Here is a 22,776-nt window from a genome sequence, read left to right as displayed (position 1 = left end):
ATACTTAACCGCTGGGCCAACCAGGCATCTCTTAAGAAAAGTTTCAAAAATTCTATAATCATACTGAGAAGGGTACTGGATGGTGTTCAAAATATATGGCTATAGTTTTGGAACTACTCAATTTCTTGTGTCATGAAAACTGATTTTTGGTTTAATAACTATTTTTAGAACAATACAACTTAAATCTATGATGGTAATTTCAGAGATAACTTGGAAATATTAATTCACGAATTCTGGCATTTGCAATCCCCACTAAGACTCAAAATTTTAAGTTCTTTTTAAAAAATACTTTGAGAGAGTGAGTGAGAACGAGAGCAAGAGCAAGGGGGAAGAGGCAGAGGGAGAAGCAGACTCCCGGCTGAGCAGGGAGTCCAGGGGCTAGATCCTAGGACCCTGGGATCATAACCTGAGCTGAAGGCAGATGCTTAACCGACTGAGCCACCCAGGTGCTCCTATGAATCATCTTAAAGCATTTTGTCGTTACAGAACTTGTCTTCAAGTTGCTGTTTTAACTACTGATAGAATATATGAATTTTGAACTGTTTCCGAAAATCAAGTATTATACTATCATCCATATGGGGAGGGAAGTTATATAATCTGGCAGAGTTGTCAGCTAATTACATACTTCACCATCTATATAACTTTAGGTATTAAAAGATAATAGATGAAGTCTGAAGGGATAGTTATGCTGGATAACCTCAGTTTAAAGAGAAAAACTGCACTCAAATTCTCATATACTGAAAAACTAAAGCTGATGTTCATTATTCACAGATTTTGTATTTGTGGTTTTTCCTACTTGGTAAACTTTATTTGTAATGGTAAAAAATAGCATGGTGCTTTTGTGGTTATGTGCTAGGTGGCAAAAAAAAAAAAAAAAATTGGAGTCACTGAACATGTATGTTACCAGCTAAAGCAGAACAAAGTGGCACTTTATATTGTACAGGAGTGTCCTTTCTGCTGTTTAGTGACACCTTTCCCACATGTTTGTACTTTCTATTGATCTCATGGTTTAAAATGACAACCCCTCAAATGTGTAGTTCTGAAGTGCGTAGTATTCCTAAGCCCAAAAAGGCTTTGCAGAGAAAATATTTTGTTACTTTATCAGACACAGGTTATTGGGAGGTCACTGTTAACAAGTCAGCAATGTATGTTAAGGTGTCTTTAAAAAGAAAGACATTTAAAAAAAGGTTATGTATAGACTAGTTAACAAAAACCAACCAGAAGCTTGCAGGAACCTAATCTCGTATTTCCCCTAGGAATAACGCCTTTGCATTCCCTCCTTCAGTATTCACAGTGACTTTATAGAAAATAAGTTCCATGAATAATGGGAACTGACTGTACTTACTTACCTAAGGACTATTTTTATATAACGAAATGTGACCTTATAGGACTCATTCTAAAACTACTGTAATCTAATCCTAAAATAACCCTATCAATGAAATTAAGGTATTTACCAAAAGTCTATGCTAGTTTTCCTTAATTATTATTTTTTATATATTTTATTTTCTATTAGTTTTCCTTAATTAAAAAAAAAAAATCCAAAGCTAGTAGTAAGTATGCAAATGGGCAGTGAAAGAATAAAAAGTGAAATCAAATGAGGGAAGAAGGAATTTTTTATTCATTCCTTTTATTTTTATAAAGATTACATTTATTTATTTGAAAAAGAGAGGGGGGAGGGAGAGAGAGCACAAGCAGGAGGGCAAAGAAAATCTCAAGCAGACTCCAAGCAGAGCACGGAGCCTGATTTGAGACTCAATCTCAGGACCCTGAGATCATGACCAGAGCCAAAACCAAGAGATGGATGCTTAACTGACTGAGCCACCCAGGTGCCCCCTTTTTATTCATTCTTAAGCTTTTGTTTTATTTTTTTAAAAAAGATTTTATTTATTCAGAGAGAGAGGGGGGGGGGCAGAGGGAGAAGCAGGCATCATATAGAGAGCCTGACGTGGGACTCAATCCAGGGTCTCCAGGATCACACCCTGGGCTGCAGGCGGCGCTAAACCACTGTGCCACTGGGGCTGCCCAAGCTTTTGTTTTAATGTAAAACCTTTATTAGATCTCCAGGAGGTTACCCCCCCCCAAAAAAAAAACCCCCAACCCCCCCCCCCCCCAAAAAACGCAGATTGGCAGTTTTTAGTTTAAAAGTTGGTCAACTAAGAAGGAGGATCTACCTGTGAGTCTGCCAGGAATCTTCAATCAGTAAGATTTGCAAAAGCAGATCCAAATAGGGCCGGAGTTCATAGGTGTAGGAATATGCAACCTAAAAATAGGAAAGACATGGTGAAAAACTTATTTAAAGGATTAATAAATCAAATCAGAGAGGCATACGAATGTTTATTGTCCTTTAACCTGCCAGAGAAGTTCACTGAGGACAGTAGATGAGAACTGAGGATTCTCCCAGCAGCAAAAGCGAAGCAGTTTGACAGTTTCCTCTGAGTTACTGCAGTCCTCAATGATTTTCTTCACATAACTTGTTCTCACAAATAAAATGTCTGCCACATTCTGCTGAATTGGCATTATAGGTTGTGATAAATTAGGATCACCAAAAGGATTGGGAAGAGGAGGATTACCTAGAATACAGATTTGTCATCAATGAAAAACTAATAGGCTTCTCCACAATAAAATAATACAGCCTTCACCACAGAAAACAGCTTAGGAGTTTTGGATTTTAAAAAAATAACATTTAAAATCAATATTCCTAAGTACTATGAAGTAAGAAAGTAATATTAGGTATGAAAATGATCAGACAGACCAAAGATGATAAAATGCAAACTTAACTTAAAAGATTAATTCTTAAACTATTTCATAAATAAAGTATCAACCTCATAACAAGTAGAGAGGAAAAAAAGATCCCCTTTAAACATGTGATAAAGGTGTAGAACCCAAAATATTATTAAAATATTCCAAAGCACAGACTGTCAGACTTAAATACTTTTAACTGGGTACTATGTATGGTCAGCAGTATTTTAAAATCAATGTAAAGGAGTGAGCATTTGACTTTACCATTGATTGAAGATTGCATTCTTGAAGAGACATTGCAACAGCGGATCAGCTGTGACACAACAGAGTACAATTTGCCTAATTCAGCATACTGATATTTGATTGGAGGACCTGGACCTTCATCTAAAGACACAAGCATAAAGGTAGCAGGCACATTCAATTTCAAAAGCTGTGTCTTCTCTGCCACACCTACAATGAAGAAGAATACAAAAGAGAAAAAAATTAGGATGGTGAAGGGATTCGTAATAAAGCAGTTATCTAAAATATTTTTTCTGTAAGTTTTCGAATCAGAAGACTACTTTTAGCATTTAGAATGATTTGACGAGAACAGAAAATCTACATGGCATAATTGGGTTGAAGTTTTTATTTTTTATTTTTAAAAAATATTTTATTTATGAGACACAGAGAGAGAGAGAGAGAGAGAGAGAGAGAGACACGTCGAGACACAGGCAGAAGGATAAGCAGGCCCATGCAGGGAGCCCGACGTGGGACTAGATCCTGGGCCTACAGGATCACACCTTGGGCTGTAGGCGGTGCTAAACCGCTGCACCACAGGGGCTGCCCGGGTTGAAGTTTTTATAAGCCTATGATATTCCAGTCAAACCAGGCATCAAGGAAATCAACACTTACTTGACAGCATGAGCACTGGGTATTATGCTGTATGTTGGCAAATTGAACTCCAATAAAAAAAATTAAAGGAAAAAAAGGAAAGAAAATGAACACCTTCTATGGCTTGAGAGTCTGGGGGACTAGCCTAGACTGCAATCCTCATCATAAGGGAGGATGATGAAAACTCTGAGAATTAAGAATGCTTGTATACACTGCCTCTTTATTTTCTTCTACAACTAAGCTACTTGAAAACCATGCCTAGAGGCATCTGAGTGGCTCAGTTGGTAAAGTGGCTGTCTTGCTTCTTCCTCTCCCTGCTGCTATCCCTTGCTTGTGCGGAGAGAGAGGGGGGGAGAGAGAGAGAGAGAGAGAGAGAGAGAGAGAGAGAGAAAGGAAAGGAAAGGAAAGGAAAGGAAAGGAAAGGAAAGGAAAGGAAAGGAAAGGAAAGGAAAGGAAAGAAAGAAAGAAAGAAAGAAAGAAAGAAAGAAAGAAAGAAAAGAAACCATGCCTAAAAAGTTGGTGGCATCTCAATTTTCTTATTTTCCCACTCTGAGCCCATGTCAGTTTGGTTTCTGCCCACTTTCCCGGGGTAAAGCTAAAGAACAGTACTAAACCATAACTGCTTCCTCTCCTTCTTGGATTCCTCTCTTCTTTCAACCTCTTCTCCTTGGTCTCGTTTGTGAGTCCTCCTTCCTCTGTCTCTGAAAAATGGCTGCTCCTCAAAGTTCCCACACCAGACTATCTGCATGCTTTTCCTGGACGATCAAACCCACTCTAATGGCTTCAAGTTCCAGGTATTTTTGTCCAGATGATTCCAAAATATTTCCAGACAAATATATTAAGTGTTCTACTGAATAATGAACATCACTATTTGGGTGCCCAACAGGCTCACACTCAATTTGCCCAAACTAAACTCATTTTACTCCCCTATCCGTGTTCTTCCCTCTTGGTACATGGCACTGCTATCTGCTCGGTTGAATCTTGGGCATCATTTAACATCTCTTCTGTGTTCCCCTCTCCTTAATATCCAATCACTAAACCTAAATTGAGCCATCTAGGTGCTCTGGCAGTTACCTTTTCATTTGCTTTTATACCCCATTAGACGATAGACTATCCTTTATATTGTCATATTCCAAGAAGTATAATAAATACAAGCCCACGGGTAGCCCCGGTGGCGCAGCAGTTTAGCGCCGCCTACAGCCCAGCGCGTGATCCTGGAGTGCCGGGATCGAGTCCCACATCGGGCTCCCTGCATGGAGCCTGCTTCTCCCTCTGCCTGTGTCTCTGCCTCTCTCTCTCTGAATAAATAAGTAAATCTTTAAAAAATAAAAATAAATAAATGCCCACAATCCTTTATCTGAAATCCTGAGATTCAAAAAGCACTTATAATAAATACAAACTTCTTTCCTAAAGTTGATGTCAAAACATGTTTTGTGGGAAAAGCTGGCCTGAACTGACAAGAGGCTATTTAGTCTTTATCCCCTCTCTCAGAGTGACTACTCATGCTTTACTGTGGAAATATTAATGTGTATGATAATAAGGTGCTGTCTTGGACCCTGCTATAGGGATATTACATAGTATATACATTGCCTTACCTTTCTTAAATCTAAATAATCCTGAACACCAAAGCATATATGGTTTTAAGAATTTCATATTAAAGTTTATGAATCTGTATTTGCTTTTAGCAGGGAAATCTTAATTAGATTATATTACAGACCAATGATGTAATGCTTTGTGAATAGGCTATATCTAAAAAGAAAGCTGAACAGAATAGGATTTTTATGAATTCCTAAATTTGATATTTCTAAGTTTTTTCCTTTTTTTAAGATTTTATTTATTTATTCATGAGACACACACAGAGAGAGGCAGAGACACAGGTAGAGGGAGAAGCAGGCTCCATGCAGGAAGCCCAACGTGGGACTCAATCCCGGAACTCCGGGATCACACCCTGAGCCGAAGGCAGATGCTCAACCGCTGAGCCATCCAGGCGTCCCTGGTATTTTTAAGTTTGAAATACAGATTCCACTTGCTTGTTTGTGCAATGAATATTTTCTCCGTTCTCAACTACAAATAACCAAGCATCTCTTGTACGGAAAGGTAAAGGAAAAGACAAAATACAGAGACAAAGCAGCAGAATGTGCTTATGTTAAAGGACCAGAGGTAAACTGATTAGTAAGTTCACGCACAAAAAACATGTAATGACAGGGATATTTGTCTATAGAACTTAATTTTGGATATAAGGTATTTTTTTCTTTTCTTTTAAACTTTTATTTCTTTTAAAATACTTTTTAAATTTGAGAGAGAGCACATAAGCAGGGGGAGAGGCAGAGAGAGAGAGACAAGCAGACTCTGCACTGAGTGCGGACAGAGCACGACATGGGGCTTGATCCTAGGACCCCGAGATTATGACCTGGGCCAAAGTCAGATGCTTAACCAACTGAGCCACCCAAGTGACCCTCTTTTAAGCTTTAACTTTTTTTTTTTTTTTAAAAGATTCTTCTTATTTATCTGAGATAGATAGGGGGAGAGAGAGTATGTGTATGCATGCATGAGCAGGGAGCCTTATGTAGGGCTAGATTCCAGGACTTTGGGGATCACAACTGGAGCCAAAGGCAGACGTTTCACCAACTGAGCCACTCAGGCACCCCCTATTTTAAACTTTTATTTTTTTATTTTTAAAGATTTTATTTATTCTTGAGAGAGACAGAGAGAGGCAGAGAGACACAGGCAGAGGGAGAAGCAGGCTCCATGCAGGGAGCCCGATGTGAGACTTGATCCAGGGACTCCAGGATCACGCCCTGAGTCAAAGGCAGATGTTCAACCGCTGAGCCACCCAGGCACCCCAAAAATTTTTAAAGAAGTTATTATCTGCTAAGTCTTTGAATCAGTTTCCAAGCTGGCAAAATATTAGTAAGATTTTAAATGGCATGTCAATAAATTAATCATTTTGGAAACAGTGCATGAGCACCTGATTGATAAGAATTTTTTATAATTTTAGGGTTGCCTGGCTGGTCCAGTTAAAAAAGCATGCGACTCTTGATCTCAGGGTTGTGAGTTTGAGCCCTAGGTTGGGCATAGAGATTACTTAAATAAAACAAACGTTTATATTCTTAATGAAATTTACCACCCCATACAAAGCCAATGAACAAACACTAAAAGATAATGGATGGATGGATTTTTCATAATATTCCTAATTGTACATCTTTTTCATTTAAAAAACATTTACTGAGTGTCATTGTGTGAAAACTTCTGATCTTTGCAATCTCGCTGGGGAGCAACACAAAAATCTGAATACAATCAAAACCAATAGAGTAAGTAGAAGATAGCATAACAATATACTTTTAAGTGAAGTATTCTGGGATCACTGATCAGGCAATGTTAGATTACTTTGAGAAAGTAAGTTATTAAGCAGAGGCAGTAACAAATAATAGGGTAATTCAATATTTATATTATATGTAATTTTAATTCAGTTTACTCCAACAAAAATTTATGTTCAGACCAAGTCCTTTACTCAAGGACTCACCATGTCACTCAACTTGGGTGAGTATCAACCATCTGGGGAGTTTTCGAAAATGTGGATTCCTTGTGATAGCTCTGAGAATTCTACTTAAGTTGGTGTGGTATGGGGCCTAGGAATCAGTATTTTCATATCCAGATAGGTCTGGCACCACCGCTTTAGGAGATAAAAGTATGATTAAGACACAGATTCTGGGCAGCCTCAGTGGCGCAGCGGTTTAGCGCCGCCTTCAGCCTAGGGTGTGATCCTGGAGACCCGGGATCGAGTCCCACGTCCATGCTCCCTGCATGGAGCCTGCTATTCCCTCTGCCTCTCTCTCTCTCTTTGTTTCTGTCTCTCATGAATGAAGATTTTATTTATTTATTCATGAGACACATACAGAGAGAGAAGGGCAGAGACACAGGCACAGAGAGAAGCAGGCTCCATGCAAGGAGCCTGATGTGGGACTCGATCCCAGGTCTCCAGAATCACACCCTGGGCTGAAGGCGGCACTAAACCACTGAGCCACCAGGGCTGCCCAAGACACAGATTTGGAGGATGCCTGGGTGGCTCAGTTGGTTAAGTGTTCAACTCTTGATTTTTGGCTCAGGTCATGATCTCGGGGTAGTGAGATCAAGCCCAATGCCAGGCCCCAGGCTGAAAGTGAAGCCTGCTTAAGATTCTCTCTTCCTCTGCCCTTCCCCCACCACTTTCTCGCTCTCTAAAAAAGGACACAGATTCTGGCCTGTGTCTACTGCGGAGATATGCAAAAAGAACTATAAAGTACAAGGTGAAAAGTGCACTGAAAAATGTCTCATCATTAGACTAAAGGACTTTGCCATTTAATAGAATACATTAAAACAGATTTAGAAGAACTTAAATTCTTACCTAAATTGGCATACATTACAAACAGATTGAAATACTGCTGTAAATGACGCCCATGCTCTGAAACTTCCCTTCTCAAGAGATTGAGAACTGCCCTTAGTAGGTGATCGCTCAGGCTTAAGTTGTCGTAGGCCTGTAAAGGATAAAGCACTGGCTATTTTTCATTTCAGTGACAAGATATAGGACAATATAATTCTATTTGCATAAAAAGCGCAAACACATACAAATACAGGCAGAAATTTCTGGAAGGACTAATCACAAAAGAAATGATTAAAAAGGGTTGCATTTTAGGGAATGAAGATCTGAGGTAGATTTTATCAAGAGCCTTCATGATATTTTAATTTTTAATAAATGGAGGTCCATTACACAAAAACTTTATAGATAATATACATAACAATGTGTACAATTAAGCCACCGCTTGTAACTAAACGAACACAGAAAATTCTGTTGCTTTTAAAGCGCCAATAATTGCTATTCATTGCTGTAAAATACTTTTACTAAACTCCTAGATATCAGATGGTGTGGGGTGTGTGCATACACACACATATCAAACAGATGCACATATATTTGCTGACTCAAACTTTCAGGAAAGCGATCTGTAAGCATTTAATCATTAGAAAGAAAACCAGGAAAATTACCTGACTAGAAGGTCCAGGAGATGCAAAAGGTGAAGGACACGGCCCATCTTGCAAGGAAAAATGTGCAATAAAAACTATAAGTTTTGCAAATGCACCCCTCACTTCTGCACTGGGGCACTCTAGAAGGTATTCAGAGAAGCGATTGGAAACATTAAAAAGGACATTGTGAGCAAACCAAAAACGTACATTCTTGCTGTGACGAAGGAGAATACACAATGCATCATACCTAAGAGAAAACAAAACAATATCTATGAATGTCAATTCAATGATATGTTTTGTATATAGCACAGATAGGGGTCTCTATGAACCAAATAAAAATCAAACACCGTTTACTACTGGAAGGAGAGAATCAGCCATGGTTGCTTTTATTACCAGTGTTAAAAGGACAGATGACTACTACAACTTAGTATCTTCTCACAGAGTGACAACAGAGATGAAAGTTTTTTATTTATTTATTCACAAGGGACACACACAGAGAACGAGAGAGAGAGAGAGAGAGAGAGAGAGAGAGAGAGAGAGAGAGGCAGAGACACAGGCAGTGAGACAAGCAGACTTCCTGCTAGGAGCCTGATGTGTACTCGACCCTGCATCTCCAGGATCATGCCCTGAGCCAAAGGAAGATGCTCAACCGCTAAGCCACCCAGGAGTCCCAACTTAGGACACTTTTATTTTTATTTATTTTTTAAAAATAACTTTTTATTTATTTATGATAGTCACACACACAGAGAGAGAGAGAGGCAGAGACATAGGCAGAGGAAGAAGCAGGCTCCATGCACCGGGAGCCCGATGTGGGATTCTATCCCGGGTCTTCAGGATCACGCCCTGGGCCAAAGGCAGGCGCCAAACCACTGCGCCACCCAGGGATCCCAGGACACTTTTATTAAGGAACCAAACTAAATGCTACTATAATAGGAATGAAAACCAAAAGCAACGTACCAATCACTGGCAGAGCCACGGACTATTTTCTTGGTGTGAAATCCTGTAGTAAAAAGGAACCTAGCAGCAAGCTGAATACTAATCATAGTGATTTCTTCTGCTTCAGGCAACAGGTGATCTTGCCCTATAAAAAAAAAAAAAAGGAGATATATTTTTAAACAAGTTTCAAACGAATTTCTATGTCTAAGCTCCATTTTCAAACAAGTCTGCATTTCCACTGATTCCCAAATGTTCTGAACTTTGCTAACTGTGCCCCTGGCCCCCCAAACCCGGCTAACTTTTGAAATAATTCTTAGTTCAGTGAAGCACGTTTCAAACTAATGCTTGAGTCAAAACCAAATGGTTTTAATAAATAAAACCTCCTCTGTTTTCAAATAGCAAGAGAATATATACTGCTCAAAGGTAACAGTCATCTGAAACACGGCTTTAAAACAGCTGGGCAGCCCGGGTGGCTCAGCGGTTTAGCGCCGCCTTCAGCACAGGGCCTGATCCTGGAGATGCAGGGTCGAGTCCCACGTTGGGTTCCCTGCATGGAGCCTGCTTCTCCCTCTGCCTGTGCCTCTTTCTCTCTCTCTGTATATCTCTCATGAATAAATAAAATCTTTAAAAACAAACAAAAAACCAAAAAAACAAATACAGCTTAAAGTAAAAACACAAACATTTTGATACTTGCTAAGAAATCCTGCAAGTAAAGTAAGAGTTATGCTTCATTCCTAAGATAAATTCTTGATACTTACCTGGTGGAGGATTTAAGTAAACACCATTACATGTAAGCAGTTTTTTCATAAACTGAAAATATTCCAAACTGTACTGCATTCGGTTATGCATGAATTGCACGTTCTGTTTCCGTACACTTCTCTCAATGGCCGATGGCATAATAATCTGATGGGGTCTTGTGGTGATAGCAAGCTCTGATATATATCTTATCAATTCATCACTCTGGTCTATGGTATCCAGTCGTTCGTAAAAAAGTATGTAAGCATTCCACCACCTTTTCTGGCGCCTGTATGACATGCGCTTCATCATGTGATCAAACACCTCTCCCATGTACTCTCCACCAAAACACTGGTTTTTCATTTCTTCGTCATCATCCATTTTACACTCTGTTACATCTCCATCATCAAATTTATACCAGCGATTTCTCTCACCATCTCCACCATTCCTCTGAATGATATAAGAATAATAATGTCCCCCGCTTGCTTGGCCACTGTGTACCAGCACACCCACAAGTCTGTATTTCGTGCTTCCTGCTGTCTCACTTTCAGACTGCTCATTCTGCTGTATCAACTGACTCTCTGGGTTTACGTTATCTCCTTCTAGCTTTGCAACACCTGCGACTGTGTAAGGTTCCATGTCCAGCTCTCGAGGAAATTCAAAATAATCATTGAATTTGATTGCACATTCTCTTTCCCAGTCATAGTCAAATCGTTTCAGTTGGATAGCAAGAACAGGAGGTAATTTTTTAATTAGCAAGCGCTTTACAGTATCAACCTAAAACAAACAGAGCAAGTTACGAGATGTTCTTTTATAATCCACTGCACAAAACAAACTATAAAACTGTATTATTAAATTCTCGTTAAGACTAATTGGAGGTTACAAGTGTAAACAAACACACGGCAATGAACATAATAATCAAGGTAAGTCTGTCACAGTGGGCATTTAAAAAATGCTAAAACTATTAATATGGAAATAGTGGATGCCACTTATTAAAAACTGCAGAAATTAGTGACACAGACATTACTCATTGCCTGGATTCTATATTGTCTGTGCTATCTAACCATTGTTACTTGTTTCATGTTTACTGTTATTCTAATGAAGGTGTGCTCTGTTATGAGTAAACTGAAGATATACAGTAGCAGCTTATTTACTGGGCCATTAAGTGCCAAGTAATATGTTAACCACTGCACAAGTAGTAACATATTTAATCCTCATAAGCCACCAGGCAGGAGCTACTGAGTGGTAATGAGGAGGAGCAGGCGCAGCAGAGATCGAGTCACTTGCCTCATGTCTCAGAACTGTGGGTGGCAGGCAATTGGGCTTTATAGCTCACATCTCACCCTCTAGACTTTAACACCTCTTTAGGTGGTGTGTAAATGTCAAAACGATACAGGTGACTTGGAGGTGAGAGAGTTTGGGAGCCCAGAAGATACACGTTATTTACTGTCCACCCATGTAAACGGTCTCTCCTAAGAGATCCCAAAGATAAAACTTGATCAATTGGGCCTAAAAATCTGAACTGAGTGGTTTAAAAACACAGGTGGTAGAAGAAATCTTATGCAACCAAATCAAGTAATGAAGGTTTTAGTGAACTTCCTGGTCCTTACAAGTAATTCTGGACATGACAAGAGAAATGTTTTCCTGTCAGCGCTATAGCTTTGATGGGTTCAATAGTAGTTTGGTTGGGTATGTATGGAAAGGGTCTGTGTCCAACCCAACCAAATTGCTGTTGAATCCATCGAAGTTATTAAACTATTATGACTTCTAAAATGGTCACTCTTATTTACCTGTTTCCCTAGCCTTGCTGGCACTACTTTCTTTCAATCTTCTTCCCTGAAAAAGTGTTGTATCAGTTATCTTAACAACCTTCTGCTACCAATATAACAAAACAGGGTAGGGAATAAAAAGAGGGTGAACTTTGAGAACAAAATCAATTCTCAAATCCATTAAATGTAACCATAATTATTTTAAAAACCTGGACAATTCATACCTTTTTATTGCATTTTTCACAATGATACGCATTTGCACCTTCTAATAAATCTCCTTTGACATACTGTTCCAAAGAATCAAGAAGATTTTGGTGGTTTCTAATGTCTACATTCAAAGTCGTAAAAGATTCTTCACACTCGTATCTAAAGATATTAAGAAATAAGAAGGATTAATTATTTTTCTAAACATTCTTACTTATAGACTTAATGAAAACTACATTTGCACTAATTATAACATGAAACCCTTAAGTCATAGAATGTTACCAATAAACGACACATTTATGGGCCACTTACCTAGCGATGGGCACTACATTCGGTTGTTTAAAAGTTTTATTTATTTATTCATGATAGACAGAGAGAGAGAGAGAGAGAGAAAGAGAGAGAGAGGCAGAGACACAGGCAGAGGGAGAAGCAGGCTCCATGCAGGGAGCCGGACGCGGGATTCGATCCCTGTCTCCAGGATCGTGCCCTGGGCCAAAGGCAGGCACTAAACCACTGCGCCACCCAGGGATCCCCATTCGGTTGTTTACACCCCATAAATACACCAGGTTCTCTGACTTCATGACAAACCTGCTAGAGAAATATCACCACCTCTACTCCAGAGACAAGGGTACTGGGGTTTGGAAGGGTTAATTTGGTCAAGATTAACTAGGTGAAATGGTGTTTTGAAGCCAGGTCTGTTTTGCTTCATGGCTTAAGCTCTTTACAGTCTACCGTGCTGCTTCCACTGTCACCTATTTAGGCAGTAATTTATGCCAAGACCAAAGCATGAATTCATCAACCTCTGAAAAGCATATTTTAAACTATTAGCGGGCTGGATTTTTAAATGGTCCTTCTTTTCTGTAATGGAAAACTTAAGACAAGCACAAGTTTGAACAAACCAATCAAAAGGAGATAAACCATCTGAGTAGGAGCCAGAATCCCATCTTTTGGCAATTTTCTACCAAGGGAAATGTCAGATTCCTGATGAGATGCATTCATAAACTCAGAACATTAGATATGGGGAATACACTTTCAACCATCAAATTTATTCATTCAACAAATATATTCACGGTGCCTTCTATGTGTAAAAGTACTCTGGGATAGTCAACGTTGAACACAGTCCCTCATATTTGAGGCTTTTCAGTTTAGTTATGGGGAAAAAGGTATTTGTAACTGGCATGAATGGAATATGAAGTAGGTATTAAGCATACTGCTACTCTGATCAGGTAACAATCCATAAAAGAGAAAAAAGAAGTCAGAACTTAATGACTTCACCTAAAATTGGGACATTCAAAGATGAGAAAGCCAGCAAAATTCTTTCGGTAAAAAGCCAGATAGTAACTATTTTACAAGTTTTTTGGGGGCAATGAGGTCTCTGTGACTCTGTTGTTCTACGGAAAGCAACCAGAGAGTAGGTAAAGAGGGGAGTATCTTCCAATACAACTATATAAAAACAGATGCAGGGCTGGATTTGACCTATGGTGCATAGTTTGCTAACCGCTGATCTAGATAAATAATGCCCTAAAACAGACTTGGGACGCTCTTTATGTAACCTTCTGGCATATCACAAGATTAGTTTAGTTGTGGAGAAAGTATTAAACTTTCGGGATCTTGGGCAGCCTGGGTGGCTCATCGGTTTAGCGCCGCCTTCAGCCCAGGGCATTATCCTTGGAGACCTGGGATGGAGTCCCAGGTCAGGCTCCCCGTGGGGAGCCTGCTTCTCCCTCTGCCTATGTGTCTCTGCACCCCCCCCCCCTCTGTCTCTCATGAATAAATAAAATCTTAAAAAAAAAAAAAAAACTTTCGGGATCTTACTTATGATCATGCACTCTGGATATTTTCACTTTAGCAAAAAAAAGCAGTAATTTCCAAATAACTTTGAAAGATGTCTAAAATAAACCAAGAAGAACTGATTAGAATAAATGACCAAAAAGTTGGCTTATTTTATTAGTGATTAAAAAGTTTAGTTAAAAATGATAGTTTTTTATGTCTACCTAATGCAAAAGATCTTAAATGACCAAAAATTGTCTAGGCTATGTGAATAATTACACTGTCTTGTTCTGAATGGTTTAACCTCATCATAATTTCTCATTTTTACAGTATTATCTCTCAACCAATCATTTCCCTTGATAAAAAATGCAGCACTCCAATCAGCCATATACACACACAACTCATGACTATGTAATTCTGTTCGGGCTTGTAGAAAATACTTTTGAACTGTGATATTTTGGTGAAAAGTGATTTTTAAACCAACAGTAATCAGTAACATGCAAGAGAAGTTCCAAAGTAAAACATCCATGTAATAGGCATAAACATGTATCTACTAGTAGAGAATATAATTTTTTTAATAGTAGAGAATTTCAGTAATCATATAACTATTTTCAGTAAGAGCCCTTGATTGATTTTCCTTTTAAGTCAAAAACACAATTTGTTCAGTCACCTCTTGCTATGTTTTGTGTTGAAAACATACTTTAAAGGATAATGACCAAATCAATGCTATTTTATTTTTTTTTTCTGATTTTTTTTTTATTTAATTATGATAGTCACACAGAGAGAGAGAGAGGCAGAGACATAGGCAGAGGGAGAAGCAGGCTCCATGCACCGGGAGCCTGATGTGGGATTTGATCTTGGGTTTCCAGGATCGCGCCCTGGGCCAAAGGCAGGCGCCAAACCGCTGCGCCACCCAGGGATCCCTCAATGCTATTTTAAAAACTAGTATTTTTATAGGAAATAGTACCCCATTGTCTGTCATATTCTTTATTTTTTTAATTTAAAAGATTTTATTTATTTATTTGAGAGAAAGAGAACACGAGGGGGGGGGGGTAGGGCAGAGAGGGAGAAGCAGGCTTCCCACTGAGTAGGGAGTCCCATGCGGTTGAGACCTAGGACCCTGGAATCATGACCTAAGCGAAGGCCAATGGAGCAGCCCGGGTGCTCCAGTCTGTCATCTTCTAAGCTTAATGTATTTATATTTTAATTACTTTAATTTAATAAAGAACAAGTTTATGAGTAATGCCTATAAGCTATATATATGCAAAGTGCCATTTGATTTCCCCAGGAATGACCATAGGTAAAAGGAACCAAAAGTTACTTGATGAAATGAAGAGAAACCAAACCAAAACCCTCAAAACCAGAAAAACAAAAGTCTACAGAAACACCACCACCACCACCACCACATACAAAACCCAAACTCACAACAGTAAGGTGCGCACAGTATATATAATTCATTTAGTCTCAGATATATAGTTAAACTGGTGGCATACTCCACTTTTGCACATAACTACTAGTAAATATTTTTGTTAAGTAAATAAACAGTATAACTATTTTTATTAAAGATTTCATTTATTTATTCATAAGAGACACACACACACGGGGGTGGGGGGGGGGCAGAGACACAGGCAGAGGGAGAAGCAGGCTCCATGCAAGGAGCCCAATGTGGGACTCAATCCTGGGTCTCCAGGATCACACCCCAGGCTGCAGGCGGTGCTAAACCGCTGCACCACTATGGCTGCCCAACAGTACAACTTTAAATATATAATCAGCACTTACCTATGTGGGCAGCCCTGGCAAATCTTCTGATCGGCAAAGGAACCTCCTAAGACTTTACTTAGCATAGCTGGATGTCCCAAGGCTTTCAAAGCTTCATCTAAACTATCCACCAATGAATTAAAAAATTCCAAAGCATCATGCTGTTCACGCAGATTAACAGGCTCACCCCAAAGCCTAAGAAATGAATGGAATCAAATATGTAATGTGTGATACTCAGAATATATACAATATTTTCTCAGGAGAAAAGCAAGATGACCACAAATGACAATATATAAACAGATTTCCCCCCCTCAACTCCATGAGAAGTAAGAAAAAAAATGTTCTTTATGTATACAGTGCAGTGAGAAAGAAAAGTGAGGCTCATAGTACAAGTAGCACTGTGGTGGGGAAGAGTCACCATGAAACTGCTGGTGTGGTTGATGGATAGATACTATGGCTCCAGCAAAGGCAGCTGCTTTAGGTAACATGGTACACAGATGCATTTTGAATCTAGATGAAGACACTGTGTGGTGGATTTCACTCTTATGTAGAGGTTAGAATTTCTTTCATTTTGCTTAAATTTCAGGTTACAGATACAGTGCGAGGATTTATTTGCTCTTAATTTGACCCCTAGTTTTGTATTTATAGAGTGACATACATAGTGAATATAGGTATGAATGCATTCTAAGTGAGAGATACGACAAATGTATTTTAAATGTGCTAGAGAAACTGTCTACATTTTTTCTATGTAGCAAATAACCTCATTCCTTTTTTTTTTTTTTTTTCTAAAGATTGCATTTATTTATTCATGAGACATACAGAGAGAGGCAGAGACACAGGTAGAGGGAGAAACAGGCTCCATGCAGGGAGCCTGACGTGGGATTCGATTCTGGGTCTCCAGGATCACGCCCTGGGCTGAAGGCGGCGCTAAACCGCTGACCACCCCGGCTGCCCCCTCAGTCCTATTATATATTTTTATTTGTTTTTTTAAGTAGGCTCCTTGCTCAGCATGGAGCCCAATGTGGGGCTTGAACTCACGACCCTGAGACCAAGACCTGAGCTGAGATAGAGTCTAATGCTTAACTGAATGAGCCATCCAGGTGGCCTTCAATTGTATTTTAGACTTAAATTTGATACAGTGAGCTTAAAATAAAACATGTCCTTTTGGTAGAATCAACTTGTTTCATTACTGAAAATGACATAAATCCATTCTATTTATTTTCAAATTATGGTCAATTCCCCATACTTTCAAACATGTAGTCAAACCATTAATTACAAAAGGGAAAAGGTACTTCCAAAATGAACAGATCTGTTAAGATACCAAGTTAATATCACCAATCATCAAACTGATACCATGTATCTCCCAATGTAATGCAATGAGAAGCATGTAACATCATCTACCGTAGGTTTTTTTTTTTGCCAAAAACATTTAACCTGAATCTAATCATGAAGAAATTATCACACAAATCAAAATGAGAGAAATTCTGAAAGACAAAATTTCAGTACCATACAAGTCATGACAAGTTAGGAGATTATTTTAAAGAAAACTAAAGAGGTAACAACCAATTCCTGTGAATCCTTTCAGGATATCAGTATGGGATTGAAAAAAAAAGGTTACAAAGAACATTTTGGGGGAAATCAGAATGCACACTAATGAGTATTAGGCATTACTATTACTATTTTATAAAAATATTTAAAGGTAGACAAATATTTTCCATTCCTTTTAAAAAGTAATCTCTATACCCAACGTGGGAGCTCAAATTCATGACTCCCTAAATTAAGAGTCATTTAGGAATTATTAAATCAACATTAAATTTTATTGAGTGTGATAATGGTATTATATATAAGTAGGAAACTATCTTTATTCTTAGCTGATACAGACTGAAACACATGTAGGTGTGGGTGGATCATATTTACAACCTACCATGAACTGGTTCAGAAGAACCAAAACCCAAGTACAGCTGACACTGGAACAAAGGTCTGAACTATGTGGATCCACTACTTATACACAGATATTTTTTCTATATAGTTTAGTACTATTAATATATTCTCTTCCTTATGACTTTCTTTTTTTTTAAAATGATTTTCATTACATTTTATTTCCTCCTTTTCTTACCTGACTGTAAGAATGTATTTCTTACATATATATACAAAATGTTAATTGACTATTTATATTATTCAAGAGTAGCAGGCTGTTCAGTTTTGGGCGCATCAAAAGTTATATGTAGTTTTTCAACTGTGAGGGGGAATTGATGCCCCTAACTCCCACACTATTCAAGGGCTAACTGTATACATGTAAGTAAGCATGGCAAAATGTTAACAACTGGTACATCTGGTTAGAGTATAACATAAAAGGTGATCACTATCCTACTTCATCACCTTTTCTATTGATGTCAAATTTTTCAAAATCAACAGTTGGGCGTGGGGTGGCGAATGTGGTTAACCCACATGTATCAGCACTCTGTGTCTAAAGTGAGAATCAGGGGTGCCTGGATGGCTCAATTGGTTGGGCATCTGCTTTAGGCTCAGGTCATGGTCCTGGGGTCCTGGGATCAAATCTCACTTCAGGCTCCCTGCTCAGTGGGGAACTTGCTTCACCCTCTCCCACTGCCCTCCCCCCTATCCCCACTTGTGCATGCTCTTAAATAAATTCTTAAAAAATAAAAAAATAAAGTGAGAATTGTCCAGAAGTGCTAGTCTAGATGAACTGGAAGCTCCACTGCCATACAAAGTAATTTAGAAATTAAAAAATGCAAATGTATTGTCAGAGAGAAAATTATTTATAACTGAATGACAAATTTTAAGAAACATAAAAAGGGGAGAGTAATTTGGAAGAGGAAGAACACAAATGCTAATAGCCTTATTTATGGCAGAGATGGGACAGGCTGGGGAAAGAAAGAACTAGAATAGTCAGGAGGGCAAAGGGTGTGCCAGGTGATGGGACAGAAAGAGTAAAAGCAGAGCTGGGAAGGAGGGTGGTGCACGCAAACCAGTAGTATGGATTAATAAGCAGGGCCTAGTTAAGGGAATCAGAGGAATTTATATGGTTGAGTCACAGAAAAGCCACTATACTATAAAGCAGTGGTTTCAGAAGAAATCTAAATAGTATCCTTGTAGGGAAAAGGGAATGTGCTCTGATAGAATCAGGAAAGATAGAGATTGGGGCAGCAGTGTCAGGTGACCCTCTACTTCTGCTCTCAGTTGATGGGTTGAGACCTTTAAGAGATTCTAAGGCGTATTATTTAAAAAGTGCACTGCTATGAAGGATATTAGAGCCTTCTGCATATACAGTAAAAAGAGTTAAGTGGTTGTACTGTGGTATTATAGTACAGTGCATGAAACACATAATAGATGATTTTATTTTTATTTTTTAAAATTTTATTTATTTATTCATGAGAGATCGAGACAGAGAGAGAGAGAGAGACACACACACAGAGACATAGGCAGAGGGGGAAGCAGGCTCCACGCAGGGAGCCTGACGTGGGACTCGATCCTGGGTCTCCAGGATCACACCCTGGGCTGAAGGCAGCGCTAAACTGCTGAGCTACCCAGGCTGCCCTAGATGATGATTTTAAAAAAGGTATTTATCCCATCTTTCCTAGAAAATTCTACCTCAGGATAGTCAAATTGTTGGTGAGGGAAAAGTATCCCTTTACTTATTTTTTTCTTAAGGTTTTATTTATTTATTCATGAGAGAAAGAGAGAGGGAGGCAGAGACACAGGCAGAGGGACAAGAAGGCTCCATGCAGGGAGGCCGATGTGAGACTCAATCTCGGGACTCCAGGATCACACCATGGGCCGAAGGTAGGCGGCAAACCGCTGAGCCACCCAGGGATCCCGCAAGTATCCCTTTATTCGTAGATCTAACTAGTAAATCAAAGAAGGATAAAAGGAGACCACTATCATTTTGTAACTGTGATGAAATACTCTAAGGCACTGATGATAAATGGCTGTGATCATGGGAAACAGACATTACATACCTCTCTTCACTGATGTAAACGTTACTATCTATAAGGTAGCTTTGCCTAGCATTTTAAAAAAAGAAAGAACACCTTGATCTCATTAAGTCTCTAGATCTCACTCCTTATTTATAGGAAATACAGTGGACTGAAAGAAAACAGAAAATACAAGAACACCATAGGTATCCCATCAATAAAATCCAGATGGTAGGGATCCCTGGGTGGCGCAGTGGTTTGGCGCCTGCCTTTGGCCCAGGGCGTGATCCTGGAGACCCGGGATCGAATCCCACGTCGGGCTCCCGGTGCATGGAGCCTGTTTCTCTCCCTCTGCCTATGTCTCTGCCTCTCTCTCTCTCTGTGACTATAATAAATAAATAAAAATTAAAAAAAAAAAAATCCAGATGGTATGCAACTTTACAGGATAAACTACCTACTCTTCCCCCCAACAAGCTGCAAGGATGAAAACTGATTAGAGGGAGGAGAGTCATAGTAACATTTGAGGTATATGGACTTCATTAGGGTCCCAATTCCAAAAAATTCATAGTAAAAACCAATTGTGAGAAAATTGAGTCAATCTGAACACTGATAAGGATATTAAGGACTTTTAAAAGTCACGGTAATATTATCATTATTATGTTTAAAAAAGGCCATCCGAGATACATACTGCAATATTTACAGATGAAAATGTAGACTAAACGAGATTGGGCATGAGTCAACAACTACTGAGGCTGGGGGAAGGAGTACATAAGGGCTCACACGGTTCTCCCTACTTCTCTGAATGTGAAAAGTTTTTAAAATTAAATATTCAGATTTTTAAAAGATTTTGTTTATTCATGAGAAACACACACAGAGAGAGGCAGAGAGACACACACAGGCAGAGAGAGAAGCAGGCTCCATGCAGGGAGCCCAATGTGGGACTTGATCCCAGGACTCCAGGATCACAGCCTGGGCCGAAGGCAGGCACTCAACCGCTGAGCCACCCAGGTGTCCCAAAAATTATTCATATATTAGGAGACTAGAGAATGCTGCCTCTTCAAACTATGATACTCTCTACCTCCAACTTTGAAGACAACGAGAGAAAAATACATTAAGAAGTTTATTATAGCTGACCCCCACACAGTTGAAAATCTGCCTAGAACTTTGGACTCCCCCAAACTTACTTAACTACTAAGAGCTTACTGTTGCCTTGAAGTCTTACCTATGACACAAAGAAGTGATTAACAAATATTTAGTATGTTTTATGTATTATATATACTGTATTCTCACAGTAAAGTAAGCTGGCGAAAAGGAAATGTTATTAAGAAACCATAAGGGGGAAAAAGCCACACCTAAAGTACTTTACTGTATTCACTGGAAAAAAACCCCAAAACCCGTGCAATTCAAACTCATGTTTTTCAGGGTCACCTGTACTACTGCTTAAATATTAAACATAAAGGTGCCTTCCAACATGTATGTTACAAGTTTGACATTAGTGTATGGAGATGTTCATAAAGGTTTAAGCAGTATTCCTGTCTATCTATAGTTTACCTGAATTGTTTCCAAAATCCTCTGGGCACATAGTATTGCAGTCGAGAAGCTGCTAAATGACCAAAGATGACTTGAAGGTGCCTTAAAACACCAATATTATACTCTTTCCTATCCTCTGTTTTACTCAGTGCTGGTTTGTCTTCAAATTGTTGAGGATATCCAAATACATCATCTCTGGGATCAACATTGCTCTAGAAATGAAAAAATACTAGTAAGTTAATCCAACTTTAAAGTACAGTAAAATATGTTGAGACAAACACCAGTTAGTGAACAAATGATTAATCATTTCTACTATTTCCAAAGCACTTAACTTTCAATTAAAAATTTTTAATTTAAAATATTAAGGTTTATCTCCACCATTCCACAGAAGAGTTGTCAGAAAGGAACAACCCTATGTATCAGAAACGGAGATAATGAAGGCAACGTAGCAGAGTATGGTGTTTGACACAGACTGAACTGGACGCCAGTGCTGATACTGCCACTTAGAAGTTGTCTAACTTAGAGCCGATCAACTACTCCAATGTTTCTAAGCTTCAGTTTCCTCATGGGGATGTGTAGCTATGGTGAGAATTATAAAGTGCTCAGAACTGTGAACAGCTGGGATGCCCGGGTGGCTCAGTGGTTAAGCGTCTGCCTTCAGCTCAGGTCATGATCCGGGAGTCCCGGGATCGAGTCTCCCATTGGGCTCCCTGCATGGAACCTGCCTCTCCCTCTGCCTTGTCTGCCTCTCTCTCCGTGTCTCTCATGAATAAATAAATAAAATCTTCAAAACAAAACTGTGAACACTCAATAAAATATGCCCATTAAGAGTAGCACTCTTAAAAAAAATGCTGGAAAAACAAGATATCACCAATGCAAAAGAATAAAGTTGGACTCCTTTCTAACACGATATACAAAAATTAAAACTCAATACAGAACAAAGACCTGAATGCAAGAGCTAAAATTATGAAACTCTTAAAAACTTTTGTGCAAAGTAATTGAAACCCTTGTATACTGTTGGTAGAAATGTAAAAACAGTGCAGCTACTGCGGACCAGTTTCTTAAAAAAAATTAAAAATAGAATTACCACATGATCCAGCAATTCCATTTCTGGATATATGCCCAGACGAAGTGAAAGAAAGGTCTTAAAGAGATATTTGGGCACCCATGTTCATATTCATAGGAGTACTATTCATAATCACTAAAAGGTGGAAGCAACCCAAGTGTCCACCGATGGATAAATAACCAAAATGTGATCTATCCACAGAGTGGACTCTTATTCAGTCTTAAACAGGAAGAAAATTTGGACACATGATACATGTATAACCTTGAGAACATTATGTTGAATAAGCCAGCCACAAAAAGACAAATATGGTATGATTCCACTTATCTAAAGTACTTAGAATAGTCAATTTGTAGAGATGGAAAGAGAGTTGTGGTATCAGGGACCTTTGATACAGAAACAGAAAATATCCAATCCCTGCCCATGAGAGGCTTTCTGAATAGAGAAGAAACAGGAGCACAGGCAAAAA

General features: G+C 38.9%; 1 protein-coding gene across 9 annotated transcripts in view; it reads right to left on the bottom strand.

Annotated features, from left to right (window-relative positions):
• USP9X (ubiquitin specific peptidase 9 X-linked) overlaps positions 1–22,776 on the bottom strand; it is a 482,011-nt gene that overhangs the window by 8,456 nt on the left and 450,779 nt on the right. For all 9 annotated transcript variants that reach the window (XM_072744845.1, XM_072744840.1, XM_072744842.1 and 6 more), the window contains 10 exons: positions 21,266–21,456; positions 15,801–15,974; positions 12,272–12,413; positions 10,302–11,055; positions 9,565–9,688; positions 8,629–8,854; positions 7,994–8,123; positions 3,004–3,189; positions 2,350–2,570; positions 2,172–2,260 (listed from right to left, as the gene is read on the bottom strand). In XM_072744845.1, the coding sequence (XP_072600946.1) occupies positions 2,172–2,260; positions 2,350–2,570; positions 3,004–3,189; positions 7,994–8,123; positions 8,629–8,854; positions 9,565–9,688; positions 10,302–11,055; positions 12,272–12,413; positions 15,801–15,974; positions 21,266–21,456 (2,237 nt within the window). The remainder of the gene's footprint in view (positions 1–2,171; positions 2,261–2,349; positions 2,571–3,003; positions 3,190–7,993; positions 8,124–8,628; positions 8,855–9,564; positions 9,689–10,301; positions 11,056–12,271; positions 12,414–15,800; positions 15,975–21,265; positions 21,457–22,776) is intronic.

This window comes from Vulpes vulpes, chromosome X (genome assembly GCF_048418805.1).
Source record: "Vulpes vulpes isolate BD-2025 chromosome X, VulVul3, whole genome shotgun sequence".
Classification (NCBI taxonomy): Eukaryota; Metazoa; Chordata; class Mammalia; order Carnivora; family Canidae; genus Vulpes; species Vulpes vulpes.
The sequence above is the reverse complement of the archived record's forward strand: the minus strand, read 5'-3'. Positions and strand labels throughout refer to the sequence as shown.